Here is an 18,054-nt window from a genome sequence, read left to right on the forward strand (position 1 = left end):
AAGAAGGGGGCAGTTCTGTGTTGTATTGAAGGGGTACCATGACAGAGTCTTCTATGAAGCTTAGTGACTTCTGGCCAACACACAAACACGCTACCAGTAGTTGGAATCAACTAGGCAGTCTGACGTCAAATAAATCTCCTGACTGCGAAACCATCCTAGAGCCAGACCAAACATGTGGTCATACTAAAAGTCTGTCCCACAGAAAGACTAAATACACTGAAGAGATTTTCACAAAGCAAACTGGGATACGATAAAGCCAAAATACCTGTGCCGGAAAACTACATCCATAAACCCACCTCCACCAAATAACCTAGTTTTGTGTGCACATGTAAGCCTAGTAAGAGTGATAAAACAGAGGCCTGTGATAGTGACTCATCGTCGCCTTTTGCAGTCATAACACCAGAACATCATGCAAAACCTGTAAATTTCACAAAGACAAAGTAGAGCAGAATGTCCTCACCAAGGTCTGAATAGATTAATGATAATTGATGGTTGATCAGGAAACACGTCTGCAGGGTAAGCTCATATTTCATAGGTCCAATCAAAGAGTTCCAGTGAACATTTGGTCATGTAAGGAAAGTTATTGCAATTTTTCAAATTAAACAGTGATGGGATATGTTTAGGTTGTGGAGCTGGTGACTCAATTCCACAGGAAACACCAGCCAGAAGTGTATCTGCCTGTTTGGACCTTCCTTTGCGATTACTTAAAAACAGCACAACACACTGAATCATGTACATTTTACACAATAAAGACTGCAGTCTTTAATCAAAATAAATATCAGATATTCCAAATATAAGAAAAAGGGCACTCATTGCACATCTGTTTCATGGATGGGGCCAAGAATCTGAAAAAGTATCCTGCACGCCTTTTAGTTTACAGATATATTTGTGACATTCTGGTGACGACTTTCAATAATATACAGAAAGTAAGAATCGCAACTTGCTTGCATGAAATGATTAAAAATCAGAGGATATAAATAGTTATAACCCAGAAGACCAAAAAAATAAATAAAAGAGTAAATGAAGATGGACTTAAGGGAGACGTATAATTTGTGTTGCCCCAAATAATCAACACATGTTAAATACAAAGTTTGTAAATTTCAAAACTATGTTATGCATTTGCATTCAAGACATTGTGAAAATTAAGAAAGACATGACCTTTGGTAACAATATAAATGGGCAGAGGGTTTCCATTTATTGGAGCATGAAGGTCATCTTTTGAGTGCCAGACACTTTATTTTTTGCATTATGGTCCATTTTTAGCCACCAGTTTGTGTTTTCTTTGCATGTATCTGCATTGCTGACTCTCTTTAAGGAACCCTATAGCAGGTTTTCTATATTCTTTTCACATTTAAAGAGGTGGATGTGTCCCGTTTGTCTCCACCAAAATCTACCGTATCAAAAAGATATACAGTTTTGTGTATTTAAATAAAAGCTTTTCATGCATTAAAGTCTGAAGTCAAACACAAACTCTGTAGGTCACTTTGTAAAACATCACACTCTAAAAAAATATGTTTGGCCTTAAATAAATTAATAAAAAAAAAAAATCAGTGCAATAGCTTGCATCGGTCTTTTTAAATTATGCCAATTTCTAATGACCAACCATCAGACTACTTAAAGTTAAAAGAATTTGCTATTACAATACAATCACAAGTATTTTTAATGATCTGTCTTAACTATCTGACATTGTCCAACAATGCAAACATAAGAGCGGGATGTGAAATCTGGAAAATTAGAAAATTGTCAACTCAATTTTATTGCATTACTTCAATTTGAATTTAGTTTTAAATCAACTAACAAGAATTTGAGTTTACATTACACATGGCAGTAAATGTTTTTTTTTTAATGTTTTACAGTGCATGTTATTAACTTTTTAGAGTGCGACCAATCCTGAACAACTGTACACATAGTGTTATAGGAGGGTGTGTGTGTGTGTGTGTGTGTGTGTGTGTGTGTTTGGACGGATACTACGGTGAAAGAACTGGCTGCAACCAGATCTGTTTAACCCCACTCCCTGCCTCCCTCCTCCTCGTGTCTCTTCATGAATGTGAACTGTGTCACACACGGGTTGGCAGTGTGTGTGTGTGTGTGTGTGGATGGGGGGTCAGTGTGTGTTGCCGTGTTTGAGGGGAAAATGTGCATCTTTACTACGTAAACTTTAGCGGCTTTGTGACGGAGCAGCGCGCGACACTAACAGGATTTACCGGCGGCAGCTCGAAGCGACGGAGGGAACATTTCCGTGAGAAAGTCGCTGCTGCTGCTCACAGGTGAGACACAAACTATAATAGTGAAAGTACTGAGAGGTTTAGTGGTGTCCGGGTGTGTTACCTGCGGTGAAATTACTCTGCTGGGAGGTCTGGAGGCAAATAAGCGGCTCAGACTGCAGACAATGGGTCACTAAACAACAAAGCGCGTGTGACCGAGAGCAGACATTGTAGCGCTTTGCGTCAGCCGCACGAGGACGTAGGGAGCATAACGGCTGCTGATCAAAAAAACAAAAACGGCTGCTGATCAGCATTAGCAGCAAACTCCTCCTACCGAGTCCATTTACACACACACACAGGTAATAGTGTTCTGGTTTAAACCAGCTAGTTAATTAAACTCATTAACTAGACGAAGTAACACAACATAGTCAATAATTTAAATAAATGTGTGTGCGCCTGTGATTTCCACAACTAGCCACATCACAAGGAGATGTGCCACAAAGTTTATTTCGTCTTTTAGCTAACAGACACTGATATTTATATTCACTCACCTGCCACTTTATTCGGTACTTCTGTTCAGCTGCTTGTTGACACAAATAGCTCATTACATTGCCCTCTCACAAACCATATTCAGACCGGAAATCTGGCATCAACAACAACGTTCAAAGTCGCTTAAATCCATTTTCTTCTCCATTCTGTTGCTTGGTTTGAACTTCAGCAAGTTGTCTTGATTACAATGCATTAAGTTGTGGCCATGTGATTGGCTGATTGGTTATTTGTGTTAACAAGCAATTAAAAAGGTGTACCTAATAAAGCATCAGGTGAGTGTAAATTTGTGAACTTCTAACTGGATTTTCACACCATGTTCTAAGCTGATTATCCAATTATGCCATATAGAAGCTATTGTATCTAATATCTTTGTGTTCACTTGTCAATTGAATGAAGGGTCACACAATGACAGAATACCATACTGAATAATTGTGTTAATTAAAACGTTACAGCAAGTGTACAGAACTGCACAAGTGTTTATTTTTCTCCCGCACATGGTATGTAATATGTGGAGTCAGCTGTTTAAAAAGGGAGTGTTTACACCTGCTGAACATACCAGCGAAGCTTATGAAAGCAACTGCCCATTGTGAAATTTTTACAAAAACTAGGGGGGAAAAAATTACACAACCGGTTTCTATGTCTAGAGGTTAGACAAAGTCTGAAAAGAAACATAGATAGACTGAGTCTCCTGGGAAACCCTAAAGAACTCATTAGAAGAATGTAGGAATCTATCAGACCAAACAGTACTAAAGAAAAGTGAAAACCAGGTCAAATATACATTTTCATGTCATCTGGATGATGTTAAAAGTACTTTAATTTGAACATTTATTCTGCCTCCAAGACAATAACATATTGCTATGAGTTGGTGGTTGTGCATCTTTCTTTTGTCTGATCTTTGTGTTTAAGTTCGCTGAAGATTAAAAACTGAAGTTGCAAAAGGGATAAATTATTTGTGTTGTCCCACGTGCTGAAAACTTTAAGCAAAAAGGCTGATGGAGAAAAAAAAAGTTGTGACCCCAGTGTTATTTTACCCAGAAGTGGGGCTAAAAAAATCAATTATTAAGTTGTAAATCTATTCTAAACTTGCAATAGCCACTGATGCACAAAATGCTAGAGACATCTGATTTTACCCCACTCTCCCCCAACTGCATTAATAATTGATGAGGCCACTCCTGTACTGACAGAGGCAGAACTTCAACTACCGCTGCTTTTTCCTCCTGGCCATCTTTGGTTACAGCAGTCACAGTGTTTGTGCATTAAACAGAAGGATGCACAGAACCACTTTATTTAAAAGGCGAGCAGCTACATATCTGCTGCCCTGCTGTGAGCTACCAGTCATCAGGTCTGCTCATTGTGTGGCTGAAGGCTGTTGGCAGGTTTATTACCTCTAATCTAACGCGTGATGAGAAGAGGAGCAGCTCAGAACCTTTTGTCGTAGAGTAACTCAGGCTTTGTCACAGCTGTAAAAACACAAACTGATGTGTGTCCAAATGGCTACACAGGATGGAGGCTGATGCAGAATGGTGTTTGTGGTTTTTTTTTTTTTCTGAAAGTCGGTCATGTAGTCAAAGTATGCACATTTGAGTCCTTATATATGTATATTTTCTCTTTCTGTTTCTCTTCACAGGCCATGGCACCGTGTGGAGGCATGAGAATACGATTCCTGGGGCCCAACGTGTACTCGAAGGCCCCTGACGGAGGCTGGGGATGGGTGATCGCCGTGGCCTTTTTCCTGGTGGAGGCTTTCACATATGGCACCATCAAGAGTTTTGGCATCTTCCTCCAGGACCTGATGAAAGATTTCGGAGAGACCAACAGTCGGATCTCCTGGATCGTTTCCATCTGTGTGTTTGTCATGACCTTCAATGGTAAGTACAGCTGCTGCAATTAGCAACCCTGCAACAAAAAGTTTGGACTAGAAATTGAAATGACAATGAAGTTGTGAGCATTGTTGCACTATAGTTGATACTAAACAACAGTCTGTTTCTCCTCAGCTCCCCTCTCCTCTATGATGACTAACCGCTTTGGTTACCAAGTGGTCGTCATGACTGGAGGGTTACTTATTTCCTCGGGTACCATCGCCACCAGCTTCACCAGCTCCATTAATCAAATGTACTTCACCTATGGAATAGTTGCAGGTATTACTTTGTTTACTTTTCCTTATAATTCTTTGATCTTTAGCAGTGTCTGTATGGGAAATATGTGCTTGTCTTTTCAACTGTGCAGGCCTGGGCTACTGTCTGACCTTCCTGCCCACTGTGACCATCCTTTCCCAGTACTTTGACCGCAGACGATCTCTAGTTGTAGCCGTGGCTTCTACCGGAGAGGCTTTGTCGATGTTCGCCCTGGCACCAGGTGAGAGCAAGAGCCAATAAATGTGGTTTGTTCTGTAGTTTGTAGAAGTATGTAGTGATAGGAAACAAGTACTAATGAAATGTGAGGAAAATCTTTCGCTGGAAGAGACTGGCGGGATTTAGAAAGATAGTGCTATTCTGTAGTTTTCTGCTGCCAACAGTTGCTCAAAAAATATGTGCATCCAGCAGTGAATGGAACCTACGGACAAGTATTCTCTCAGGGAGGAGTCAGGCTCCTCTGAATAGTACATGAGCTTCCCTGAAAACATGAGTTTGAAATTTCCCTAAAATGTTGACAGTATTTTTGCTACGAGTCATTAATTCAAATCACTGATTACAATTAAAATATTTTTTTTGAAGACAGCTGCAATTTTGAATAGTGTATCAGTCAGTCACAGCATTGCTTTGAGACGTTTTTTCTTTCCTTACACTTTTGCTGGTTATCTAGTGTCTGACAAAAACTATGGTTGCCTGCTGTTCCAGGAAATGATTTAGTCAGTTTAAAATAACTATTTAAAAATCGCTTTTTATAATTTGAGGCATGTTCAACCTGCTTTCTTTTTAATGGCCAGCAGGAGGTGATGAATCTGGTTGCTTAAAAAAGTTGTATAGAAGTCTATAAGAGAATGACCCACTTCTCACTTCATTTGTTGCCTCAAACATTTTCCTGATTAGTTCATGTTCTCAACTGACAATTTTAAGTCTCTTTCAATACAGCAAGATCTTCATTTAGTAAAATATGGTTCTATTTAGTGTAAAATCAATGGCAAAGCGGGGCATATTTTAAGGTGGGACAGCCTTCTTATTGGCTAGTTGCTACCCTATGGATGTTGGAAGTCTTAGCCTTCAGCCAAATTCCAAACGCAACTCTTCAGAACAGTAGTCCTCAAACCCACGAGTGGTGTCATGTACAGTCTATGACACAGAAAGCTAATGAGAAGCAGACAACAAACTGCTGTTTTTAGATCTTTGTTGCCTAGCTAGTTGTAGATAGAAAAAAAAAACCATGTGCACTGTTTACTTTAATTTCTACTCTTCCAGCAGCCTATATACAGGTCAGATCTTGAACATTACCTACATGATGGTACTTATGCAGTTTTATTGATCATGAAAACTGAGTATCTCCTCTTGTCTCTTAGCCTTTTCTGCATTAAGGGACCATATGGGCTGGCGACATACGCTAGCTGTGATAGGGGCTCTGCAAAGCATCATCATCGTCTGCGGTGCGCTGCTTCGTCCAATCATTATCAAACCCAAAGGGACCGCCATGACAGAGATTGACACATCATCCCCAAAAGAACTAGAACCCCTCAGTACACAAGAGAATGCAGATGGCACAAACCCAGAGGACTCTGTGATGAAGGACAATGAGCTAACCAGAACCTCCGTGAGCACTGGAGACTCTGGTGTCCAGTCTCTAAAGGACATCGACAGCAGCAGCCCAGAGGAGAACACGTTGTTTTGCAAAGAAGCGAGGTCAGAGACAGAGCAGGGAGGTGTGGAGAGCATTAAGGTAGAGATTAAACCCTCTGCGGAAAAAGATGAAATGGACAGAGATGCAGAAAAAGAAGTGATGAGAAATGGAGAAAGCAAATCGGGTAATGAAAAGCTTTCTGCAAAGAAGCCTAAACTCTTGGATTTCTCCATCCTCAAAGAGTGCAGCTTCATTTTATACTCTCTGTTTGGACTGTTTGCCACTCTGGGCTTCTTCGCTCCTCAGCTCTACATCATTGAGCTGAGCGTGAGTCGAGGTGTTGAACGGGATCGGGCCGCCTACATGCTCTCCACCATGGCCGTGGCCGAAATCTTGGGCCGATTCTCCATCGGGTGGGTCCTGACGCGGGAGCGGCTCAGGACGAAGAAGCTTCTTGTGCTTCTGGGATGTGTGATTGCAATGACTGTGGATCTGGTAGGATTTACTTTGGTTACAGAGTTTTACGGCCTGGCTGTGTGCTGTGCTGTGTACGGGTTCTTTATGGGAACGCTGGCATGCACCCACATCCCCATGCTGGCTGAGGACGATGTGGTGGGAATAGAGAGGATGTCTTCAGCTGCTGGTGTCTATGTGTTCATCCACAGCTTTGCTGGCCTGGCTGGACCACCACTTGGAGGTGAGAGGAATGATTGTGATGTTAGATTTACAAGAATGCCTACGATTCAACTTTACCACAGCTTTTATCTCCTGATCACAAAGGAAGCTTAATTTTGTGATGACAAAAGTCTAGTTTTGGTTATATTATTGATGAAGATTGCGCATTTTTATATTTTGTATACATACATCTGGATGGTTTATTGATTGAATGCAGTAACCATATGATTATTGTACAAGGGAAACTGAAAGACAGAGTAAAAAAGTGAAAATTTTTACAGATGTTGAGTTTTAACAAAGACAAGAAATTCTGATAAACACCTTGTATGTGATTTCTGCACTGAAATCATAATCTGGAATTTCAGATTTGTCACTTGTTATAGTGGAGGAGCTGTTGTCTGTGTCTTAAACAAAGCTTCTATAAAGTTTTTGAGAGATAGAAAAAGTAACATTTAGGAGCCTTCCTTCGTAGTAGCTCCCATGTGTTGCCAACTCTACACATTTCTGTTTGTAGTGTGTGCTTATAGCAGGCTGTTATTACGTTTAATAGCTATATATTGTAAATATTCACAGGTAAATTGTAGATATCTACAATAGCATTCTTCCCAGTACAAATAATGCCATTTTTTCTACTCCTGTGTATGCTGTTTCTCACTGCAGATATCTACGCTGTGCATTACAGATATCTGCAGCTGAATTATGATTACTACTGTTTCCAGCTTCTGATCGCTACAGTCTATTTCTGACTAGTCATACTTTTACGTCAAAATATCTTTCATTTCCCTCAATTCAACATATCTGTCCTTATAGATATCTTAAATTTAGTCAGAATTACCCAGTAGATATGGGAATTCTGCCAATTGAAAATGATCTTTTGAATGAAAGAATTTGATTTAGTGAAATGACATCAGATGTCTCTAGTTAAGTCAGAATCTACTTCTTTTCAAACCAAAGTGTACAGCAGCCAGACTGAAAAGTTATTTTCGGCTAACCTTAGAGAACAGGACTTCAGTGTTCTGAGCTCCTCCACAGTTCATCGTGAGTCTTCAAATCTGTCTGGAGGCAAAAAAAAAGTGCAATATGTTGTAAATTTCAACCACAAGTCTCTGATGAATGAAACTCTTGTTCTTGCGCAAATCCCATGTTGAAAAGCGCAAGATTATCCACAACAGTAATGCTTCTGCTAACACTGCTGAAATGCTTCGATGACTATGACTTGTCATGATAATGTTGGACACGTCTGCAACTATTTTTTTAATCAAAGAAATTAATTACTGACATTTTTAGCTCGCTGCAGTGTAAAATGTGGTTTCTGGTTAGTCAAGCTCTGGTCATACATTTAGAAACGGCTTGCTGGATTTGCTGGATTTTAAAGATGTTCAAGCCCAGTTTTAGAAAACCTTGGTGGCATTACTACACATCGTTGAAGTTACTTTCCTCAGCCGCTTGCAGAACCACAGAACACATCGTACAACTGTGTTTACATGCCTTCTTTTATCTCTCAGGAGTGCTGGTGGATGTGACTAAAAACTACGGATCGGCCTTCTACTCCTGTGCGGCCGGCATGGCGCTGAGCGCTCTGTTCCTGGGTTTGGTGAGACCTGCTAAGAGAGGACTGCTCTGTAGGAGGAGAAAACCATCTGAAGACGACGTACATGAAAGGACTGTGGCCTGTAAGGAACAGAGAGAAGAGCAAAAACTGGACAAAACTGACAGTCCAAATGAATCTGATGACAACAGTCAGGCGGAGGCTACAAGAGATGTTGAGGAGGTTATACGCTTTGCTTGAGCTGATACATAGTAAGGATAATAAAAGGGTTAGCCATATGAGGGTAAAAGGTGACGACTACTGCAGGCAGACTGCTGAAGTGACAGTGGAGAGAAAGACCAACACTAAGTGCTTAATATCTGCCATTGTCGATCTGGTTTCTGAGATATCTTGAAAACTTTTAGATCACAAGCTGTATGTAGGAATTGTGCCTTAATTACCTAATGCACCTGACAGTGTTTTTACATCAAGTCAATAAGATCAAAATGATTTATCTTTAAGTAAGCATATTGTGTAGTCTTGCTGTAATGTGCAGTGGCCTGGAAGGTTTGGACCTGTTCAGCATGAACCAGAAGAGATGCAAATGGAGGAACCGTAGATATTCCAAAGATGAACCACTGATACTTGATAATTACCTGCTGGTGATCAACACTATAATGACAAACCAGAAAAACTGTGACTTAAAATAGCTGCAGAAACACTGAGCTGTACAGATTCTGTAACACATGAAACTCAGGACTATGTGATTAAAAGTGTTCATTTTTAATCAAACTGTTTTCAAGTTGACAGTGCACTAGTATGCAATATGGGATGTCAGAACTCAAACTATTTTTGTAATGAAAACATGTTGAATCACAATAAAGCAACAATTAAATATTGAATTAAGTGTAACTTCTTTTTCTTAACAGTTTATTTTTAGAGCCAGTCAGTGCTCATGGATTTGTCAAATCATAATCTCAGAAACAGCAACAAAGCCAATAGATAAATTACTCTTTTAAAAGTAGAGAAGTAGAAAATAAACATTATGAGTTTACCTAACGAGGGTAAATATTGTGGTTAGGACCCCACAATATTATCTATTATGCATATTTAGAATTAAAACTTAAACCATTCTTTACTTAGTGGGGAAACACAGATTCCCACAGTGTCATGTCACCATGTTTTAATCAATACAATTCAATATAATAATTGTTTTTACTGCAGATAGCCGATACCTATCAAACCAAATACAATGAGTAGATCCAGTAGTTGCTTTTAAACAAGATTCTGCTCAGCAAATCAAATGGCAACAGAAAATGAAATTTATGAGGTACATTTCTGATTATGAGCTTCATGTAATTTTTGATATCCGCATCTGTTCCATTATTCAGATTAAAGGGCAAACACTACGGATCAGGATTACTTTGACATGTGATACATGAACTCATGACCCCCAGCCACATCAGCGAGCATGATCTTGTACTATTCTCATCTATACTCATCTTTTCTCAAGTTTCCAGTCTGTTCAAACACCTGTGGAGCCACTGCTTGTATGTGTGAAAGGCTTCAGTGGGTTTGGGAAAGTGTGTTGCAGGATGGGAGGCCGTCTGTGGTCCTGATGCTTGGCTCTGATCTTCCTCCATCCATTGCAATAAGGCCTGTTAAACACAAACGCTGTCTTACTAAAAAAAACAAAAGAGTACAAAACAAACCCAACACCTGTGGGTGAATTACAGAAATGAACATGGGAGGAATTGTCATCAAGACTGCTCTAATTCTTAAGGCTCAATGTCATCTGCCTTTAAGTATTTTCAGTTAGTGTAGTTGATTCTTATGTACATTATTGCTGTTACAAAGGAGTTTGCGATTCAGAAAAAAAACACCCAAAAAGAGCATATCTCACAACAAAACACTTCACAAAGAAGACATTCTGTGCTCATTGGAACTGCAAGACACATCTATGGTTAAAATTCAAGCTTTTATTATGAAATATGTTTTTAAGTATCTATTAACTCAGCACATTGAGGCTAAAATTCAGTCTGCTTTAACCCTCCTGTTGTCTTCATTTACGGGAGCCAAAAAATATTGTTTCCTTGTCTAAAAAAACCCCAAAAATTCGGTAAAAAAATACCCAAATTTCTGAAAATTTGCAAAATCTTCAGCAAGAAAATTTCAACAATTCCTTAAAAGTTTTATTTAAAAAAAATCTCTCAAATTTGGCTAGAAAATTCTTGTAAATATTTTGAAAAAAATGAGGAAAATCTTCCAAAAAAATCCTAAAAATATCTAAAGTGATTGCATATATATCAGTAAAACTTCTATTTTCTTTAAGAACATTCAAAAAAAAAAAATCAACCAAAATCCAGCGAAATTCGCTGGATGTGGACATCACAAGTTTCACTGTGAAAATATTTTTTTTCCCACATTTTTCAAACTTTAAAACGGGTCAAGTTGACCCGCAGGATAACACAGGGGGTAAGGACTCAAGCATGCCAAGCAGCTGGGCACATTCTCGGAGCAGCACATCGATGCTACGAGAAGGCTTGTTGAAATAATCAGGATTACTTTGACATGTGATACATGAACTCATGAGCCAGAGCCACTTTAGCAAGTATGATCTTGTACTATCCCTGTTGCTGTTGCTCTGAATCTGTGCTGTAGAATTTAATTTAGCGAAGACAATCAGGTGATGCTTGTTAGTCTATCTTAGTTAGAACTTAACAGAAAAGGGGAAACACTGGAAAGACAAACACTTTTACCTACAACTGGGCACTGTAATGTAAGTTAGCTTTATTACCTTGTATCTTTCGGCTATTTTGAAGCCGACTGAGACTTGTACTTTGCGAAGGCAGATGGGACAGAAATCCAAAGGCCTGCGATCACACTCCTCAAGGTGATTGGAGCCCTGCATGACGCAGCTCAACCACTGGCAGTGCCAGATTCCAAATATATGACCAATCTCATGGGTCATGGTCTGGAAAGAAATATTTGACATTACAACACACACTTACAAACAGGCCGGAAGTGACATGTTTTACTCGGCAGCAATGCCTGCTTTAACTCTCTGAACCCCAAAACTCGCTGGTGGGTTCATAAATCATAGGAATCCCACTATTTTTTCAGCCAGTTGTGTTTACACAGAGCAGACAACTATGGAAATAAATGAAAAATGTAAGTGTAAACTGACTGCAGTATCAGTCACACATGTGGCCACTTGAAAAAATGCACGTTAATCAAAGGTATTGTAGTTTCGTAGAATATATCATCAAAAAATTACTTTAGTTTGTTCCTTTTATGATTCATAGCATTATATCTTTGCTGTACTACACATACTATAGATTTGATTTCTCTCTAATTCTAAACATGGTTGTGCTGTTTCCACTGAAGACTTTATATTGCAGTAAAAAAATGAGCAACTGTGTGATAAGAAAAACAGACTGCTCAGGATGCAGCGGGATAATCAGCAGGACTGGTCAAAGTGGACACATAAATGACCTCAAAAAACACTCAAAGGTTCACAGTACCAAAACTGAGTGAGTGAAATTTCTTAATAACCTGGCAGGATCGAAGCAGCAGAGTGCTGGTGATGGGTGGAGTGTAATACCCCTTAAACACAGAATAGTCCCCCCGCCTTGGCTGGATCTGTTCCTTCAGCCTGCCAGCATAACCTCTGGTGTAGAAGTTGTCATCATATCTGGCAAAGCTGAAAACTCCCATTCCTGTAAGGAGGACACAGAAAACAAAAGCTCTCCTGTGTTGCAATGAATTCTACTTTGGCACCATCTAGTGGATATGCAGGCACATTACATCATCAGAGGCAGTGGATACGATTGGCTACATTTTCTACCATTTTACTGATCAAGATATATATATATATATATATATATATATATATATATATATATATATATATTTATTTTTTATTTTTTATTTTTTTTTTGTTGTTGTTGTTGTTGATTGTCTTCCTCACTACTATTTCATCATGTCACATATTTTTAAATCAAACCTCACCCATACTGAGAGAAGCCTGTCCAAAAACAAAGTTCCACGAGTCTTTGGGGTAGAGGTCAATCATTGTGATTCCAACAATACAAAACGCATCTTTTGGTTTCTTGTTTTCCAGAAAGTGTAGCAGGTCACCTAAATGTTGAGAATACACAATAATTACAACACAAATCACTCTAGCACAGATTTACATTGCTGCATTTTTACTGTTAAATCTCCTGTTTTTCTACGTTAATAACATCCAAAACCCTACAGTGATAACAGAACAATGAAGGCAAGATTGAGATGAAAACTAAGAGTTACCAGTGAGGATCTGAAGGTTGTGTGAGTTGCTGTTAACCCTGAAAGAGCATCCTGTTTCAGACACAGTGACTGCTGGCAGCAACTTGACGGAAAGCCTGTAGAAGAAGGCCTGGCAGTAATCTCTGAGCCACCCCACATACTGGTCTGTCAGAGCCCCCACTTCTCCAAACGAACCTGCAACAAATGCAGAGTACAATAAGGCCAAGTAGCCATGTGATCTGCTGCAGTTGGAATCCATAAAAGCTAACACTTAACACACAAAAGATTTGAAAGCTAATGCACACCCCAAGGACATTTTCACAAGTCAACACACACACACTCCACTAAAATTAAAGACAACAAGACACTCTTGACACACTAGACCCAAACATACTCACCTATTGTTTGAATATAAATAGTATTGTGGCTTGCATCAGGCGTCCTTCGATGAGGGTCTCTGTAGAAACTCTCAAAATCTTGAGGCTCCTCAGGATGAGCAAGGATCCAGTCTGAGTCAGAATGTACAGCGATGGGTTGGAAAAGGGAACCCGGCTGCCCTGAGTGGAATCCTTCCTCCAGAAAAGACCTTTCTTCCTTTGTGTATTTACTGTAAATTTTGGCTAAATCCTTAGAATTAGAGACCAAAGCTGTGTGGAGTGTCTTTGCAGTGTGTTGGATCACCTTCATCTGCAGGAAAGACACACAGCATTAACATGGCTACAAATAAAATTGAGGTGAACTTGCTTTTCAAATTACAGACAGATAATTTGTTCATTTTTGTTACTTGCCAGAAAGTTTAAAAAAAAAAAACTTTAGGCTACAACAGTGGCCTTGTTAGGTCTGGGGATCCAAAACGATAACACCGTATGTTCTATGAATAGCCCTGGATCTCAAAAATATTAATCATTGGAAAATTAGCCCTGTCATCCGATCATGCATCAGAGCACTCAAAAACAAGACGATATAACGGATTAAAAACTTGATGTTTTGGGTCCTCAGTGTTTCATTCAAGCAGCAGATCAACTTGGCACTCGCTCATTTTGTGTGAGTAAGTGAGAGACAATACACAGTTTACAGGGCTAATTAATTAAGACAAGACTTGAAGACTGTGAATGTAAGAATCTTTAGGGTAAAATCCAAAGTTCTTTTCAGGTGGGCCAAGACCACTAATGTTTCAAGATCCTAACACCTCTTCACAGCAAGTATAGCTATACGTATTTAAATATAATATTAGTTTAGCACTATTTGAAACAACTTCCTGCCTCCTCGCTGCCTTTTAAAATGTTCAAATGGAGTCAGCATAGAAGTTGCAACACTTTTGTTCGATAATAGAAACACCTGCCCGTAAAACCTACGTTTTACAACAATTTATATTCCCTAAATTCCTGTGACAAAAGTAAAGAATTGAAAATACCTTCAAACAGCAGAGACTAGCTCACCATGATGCAGACACCGGAAGCCGTGTCCGCTGACGTCATGTAAACAGAGAGGCGGAGCTCTTCACTTGAGCCAATATTAGCAAAGACTGGCTCAGTGCTGCGGTACACCCAGTGACTCCTGATTCTCAGTCAACTTACTTTAAGTAGCGGTAAAATCTGATTTATCTTCAATTTACGTATCTAGCTCGCTGTATCTGACTGCTGTCAAATACAGACAACAGTTCACGGCGATTAACGGCGCAAGTGGACAGATACGAAAGCGGAAGAACTTTCTGTTTAGCATAGTGCAGCGGCTAAAGTAGTTAGCTTGGCAAGTAGCAGTGAGAGCGTTAGCAGCTAGCAGGCTAGCTCGCTCCCTCCTCTGCTGTCATGCCTGGAGCTCCTCGAGATTTCACTGCGTAAACGAGAACACCTCGCAGTTAGCTTGCTAGCTTTCACGCGTCCAGCAGCAGTTTGTACCCACACTGAGACGGGGCGGACTGTACTTGGACAGGTGACAGGTCTGAACTAACGCACAGCGGAGGCTTGTGCTTTGCTACGGGGACTTGGCTCTTCAGCCGGCTGGATATATCTCACTCACAGCGCCTGGACTTCCCGGTGAGATGAGGGACAGCTTGAATTACTGAGCCTCTGCGAAATGGTCGTGGAGCCGTAACACTGCCAAAGCTTTAAATATAAGACATCTCAACCCAGCTGACAAGGAGTGTCAACCTTTCTCTTTGCCAAAAAGACATTCGTCCAGACTGCAGACATGCTGACAGACAACAGGTAACGGGGGAGAACCATTTTCACAGTCTTATTAATACAGGATGATTTTTACATATAAAATGACGATGATCAGTTATGTCATTGGAATGCAACATAGTGGATAAATAATATACTGCAGTAATTAAAATCCAAGACAAACGCCTATATAATGTCATCTAACAGTGCAGGATAAAGACCCCAGTGAAGATATGTTAATCAGTGTGTTCTCCTAATGGGAGTGCCACATGCCTGATCATGTAACTGCCTGAGTGTGTGTGTTGCTATTTTTGGTTCCTCTTCATGTTCTCCTTCTGATACTCAGCCTCTCTCCGCCCAGTCTCTCCCTCTCTCCCCTTCACCCTGCATCATTTATGTCACACACCCTCTCGGTTTCTTCCATTTTTGCTATTTCTGATTTGCACAGGAAACGACACCATAGTTGTGACAGCGAGGAAGACCAACAGCTGAGACCACAGGCCAAGAGGTCAGGAGGGGATCCCAGCCTGCTAGTGTCCGATTTGGACTCAGAGGTGAGTCTGAGTTGATCTTTGACCACCACATGGACACTGGTTTACCCTGTTTTCCTCAGCTTATGTGGTAAAGCTCTGAGCCTTTCAGCTCTCTGTGTATTCCACCAGCAGCCATTTAGGGCCTGTGACGACAAACCTACGTATTCATGCCAGGAATCTTGGGCTCATCTTTGAGTCAGCTCTGAAATTTGACAAACGGAATAAGTCTGTGGTAAAAGGATGCTACTTTCAACTGAGGAGCATTGCTAAATTGAGATCCATTCTCTGCGTGAATGACATAAAAACTGACTGCATTATTTTCTCAAGACATCAAACGTGTACTAGCATACCTTAACTCACTATCTGTTAAATACAGAATTGATTATAAGGCTATTTTATTATTTTACACAGCCCTGCATAGGTTGACATCTGGGTAGGTTTCAGAATTCCTCAGGCCCTACTCTTACTCCAGGCCTCTTGGACCTTCAGAACAGCTGCTTTTAGCTGTTCTGTGATCAATCCTGGTGGATCAGAGGAGATCCTGCCTTTGCATTAGAGGCTCCAGAGCTCTGGAACAGCCCTCTTGTTTCAATCATATGTTCCTGCTTCCATTGACATCTTTCAGAAAATGTTGAAGATGCACCTGTTTTTACTGGCTTTTAAGTAATTCTCCTGTCTTGCTTCTTTGTAGCTATTTTTGTCGCTGCCTGACTGATAACGTGTTCCATACTCAAGTTGTTTAAAATGTGCCATAGATATGAACTTGATTCACTCTGATATTCTGTGTCTTTGGGCTCATAAAGGAAAGGCCGTTGCCATTTCCAGATAGAGCAAGCAACTCTGCATCATGCATATAAATACATGTGACTCTGCTATGCATATGCAATGCACCACTGTCAGTAAAAGCTCAGAATATTTTATTTACAGCTTCTGCATCCGTCCATGAAGCTGCTCTTCAGACCTGATCTCTGTTCTGTGTTTGCAGTCTTCCAGCAGTGACAGCAGCAATGGGATCAGTAGTCCAGAGAGAGCAATAGTGGCCACGGCCAGGCCATGCATACACAGCCAGAACAACTGCATCACCCAGCACACCCTCAGCCCAAAGCCTGAAGACTCCGCCAGCTCCTTGCAGCATGGTTTCCATGGTGACGGGAGAAGTGTCTCTTACGACTACATCAACAGAGTCCTGAGGGAGGCGCACTTCAGCAGTCTGCAGACCAGAGGGCGTCCAGGCTCGACATGACCGTGACCTCTGACCCCTCTCCTGACCTTTTAGTCCCTCACCCATCGGTGCCGGTGCTTCTGGCGCGATGGCTCCTCCTGAAAGCCTCAAGCGACACACTCGGGTCAGGGGTAAGGGGATGACATGTGGGGAGGTTTACAGATTTTGGGCACAACGGCTCATCCCCACCTAACATGTACCATTTGTCAAGACCATAAGCACATCCGCCTTTCCATGGCCCAGCCACTGTGGTTTTTTTGTGCAGTATTGATATGTGTGTGTGTGTGTGTGTGTGCACGCACCCTGTGCACTTTATAAAGAGGTATCACTCTCTTTACATGCGTGCGTTGATGCGTGGACATTTTCATTGGTGCTAATCACAAGAAAAGTGTGATGATGATGATCCAAAGTGCTTGCAAAACTAAATAAAGCTAAGCACTTTACTCAATAATTCCTTCTGTTTACTCTCGACTGGAGAAGTCAGTCGCATGTTTGCATCCGTGAGGAGGAAGTTGTAGTGATCCCGTTCCAAAAGTAAGACGTCGGAGGCCAACGGACTCACTCCTAAGGAGCATTATTAAAACAATCCAGTTTAAGAACATTTTAGGCCTTATTTGCTTTCTCTAGCCAAAGTCATAAAGTTAGCAAACACTGCTCTTTGCAGTTATTTTCACTGTCGAAATGAATCTTAAAAAGTCCAGTTGTGGGCAGGTCAGTGGGTTCACAGTAATGGAGCAGTTTCTCCATGAGCCTCGCCACCAAAATCCAACCTTAGCTTCGACCCGGGTTAATTATAGAGACGTGAGCAGGCGCTGGAGTCTGCAGCTCAGGCAGCCGTACGCTCAGCACAGTCCTGACAAAGACGAGCCCTCAAAAAGGGTCTCCAAAATGTTTTAGAACCGGGTGTTTACTTCTGTAACATTTTCCACATTGTGTATCTGTGTGTCAGCCATACTTGTTTATGGATGGTTTAATACGACCAGTACACTGTGTTGCAAAATAAAACGAGATGTGAAAGTGATTCATTTGTTATGTAACTTTACGAATCATTTGACATTGAAATAAAGTGTTGCTAAAAGTGAAGTCTGCGGCATGTCACGTCTAAATACAGAACGTCAAGACCTCT

The 18,054-nt window shown here is 40.6% G+C and overlaps 4 protein-coding genes and 1 long non-coding RNA gene across 8 annotated transcripts in view; 2 read left to right on the plus strand and 3 right to left on the minus strand.

Moving 5' to 3' along the window:
* arsg (arylsulfatase G) overlaps window positions 1-2,622 on the minus strand; it is a 15,018-nt gene extending 12,396 nt beyond the window's left edge. Inside the window, exon 1 of the mRNA XM_051939663.1 lies at window positions 2,329-2,622. The gene's annotated coding sequence lies outside the window, so the exon portion shown is untranslated. The remainder of the gene's footprint in view (window positions 1-2,328) is intronic.
* On the plus strand, window positions 1,992-9,626 carry LOC110972490 (monocarboxylate transporter 7-like). Of its 2 annotated transcripts, XM_022222849.2 has the most exons (6): window positions 1,992-2,267; window positions 4,381-4,621; window positions 4,748-4,891; window positions 4,980-5,108; window positions 6,247-7,218; window positions 8,702-9,626. In XM_022222849.2, the coding sequence occupies exons 2-6, from the start codon at window positions 4,384-4,386 to the stop codon at window positions 8,983-8,985; spliced, it is 1,767 nt and encodes a 588-aa protein (XP_022078541.2). In that variant the 5' UTR covers window positions 1,992-2,267; window positions 4,381-4,383; the 3' UTR covers window positions 8,986-9,626. The 2 variants fall into 2 exon arrangements, with proteins under 2 accessions (XP_022078541.2, XP_022078540.2); XM_022222848.2 differs by lacking the exon at window positions 1,992-2,267 and having other exon boundaries at window positions 4,334-4,621.
* On the minus strand, window positions 7,082-8,830 carry LOC127531132 (uncharacterized). Its single transcript, XR_007938077.1, has 3 exons — window positions 8,681-8,830; window positions 8,189-8,248; window positions 7,082-7,211 (listed from the first exon to the last, which is right to left on the minus strand). It is a non-coding gene; the product is annotated as an uncharacterized LOC127531132 (long non-coding RNA).
* On the minus strand, window positions 9,492-14,565 carry LOC110945300 (archaemetzincin-2). Of its 2 annotated transcripts, none has more exons than XM_051939665.1 (7): window positions 14,451-14,565; window positions 13,410-13,698; window positions 13,033-13,206; window positions 12,736-12,864; window positions 12,280-12,443; window positions 11,522-11,698; window positions 9,492-10,382 (listed from the first exon to the last, which is right to left on the minus strand). In XM_051939665.1, exons 1-7 carry the CDS (start codon window positions 14,487-14,489, stop codon window positions 10,233-10,235), a joined length of 1,122 nt encoding a protein of 373 aa, XP_051795625.1. In that variant the 5' UTR covers window positions 14,490-14,565; the 3' UTR covers window positions 9,492-10,232. The 2 variants fall into 2 exon arrangements, with proteins under 2 accessions (XP_051795625.1, XP_051795626.1); XM_051939666.1 differs by having other exon boundaries at window positions 14,426-14,535.
* Window positions 14,547-18,011, plus strand: si:dkey-21c1.1 (uncharacterized protein LOC100150256 homolog). 2 transcript variants are annotated; one of them, XM_022186888.2, is made up of 3 exons: window positions 14,547-15,218; window positions 15,535-15,727; window positions 16,692-18,011. In XM_022186888.2, the coding sequence occupies exons 1-3, from the start codon at window positions 15,202-15,204 to the stop codon at window positions 16,947-16,949; spliced, it is 468 nt and encodes a 155-aa protein (XP_022042580.2). In that variant the 5' UTR covers window positions 14,547-15,201; the 3' UTR covers window positions 16,950-18,011. The 2 variants fall into 2 exon arrangements, with proteins under 2 accessions (XP_022042580.2, XP_022042581.1); XM_022186889.2 differs by having other exon boundaries at window positions 14,557-15,218; window positions 15,622-15,727.
* Window positions 18,012-18,054: the final 43 nt, after the last annotated feature.

Source organism: Acanthochromis polyacanthus, chromosome 19, assembly GCF_021347895.1.
Source record: "Acanthochromis polyacanthus isolate Apoly-LR-REF ecotype Palm Island chromosome 19, KAUST_Apoly_ChrSc, whole genome shotgun sequence".
NCBI lineage: Eukaryota > Metazoa > Chordata > Actinopteri > Pomacentridae > Acanthochromis > Acanthochromis polyacanthus.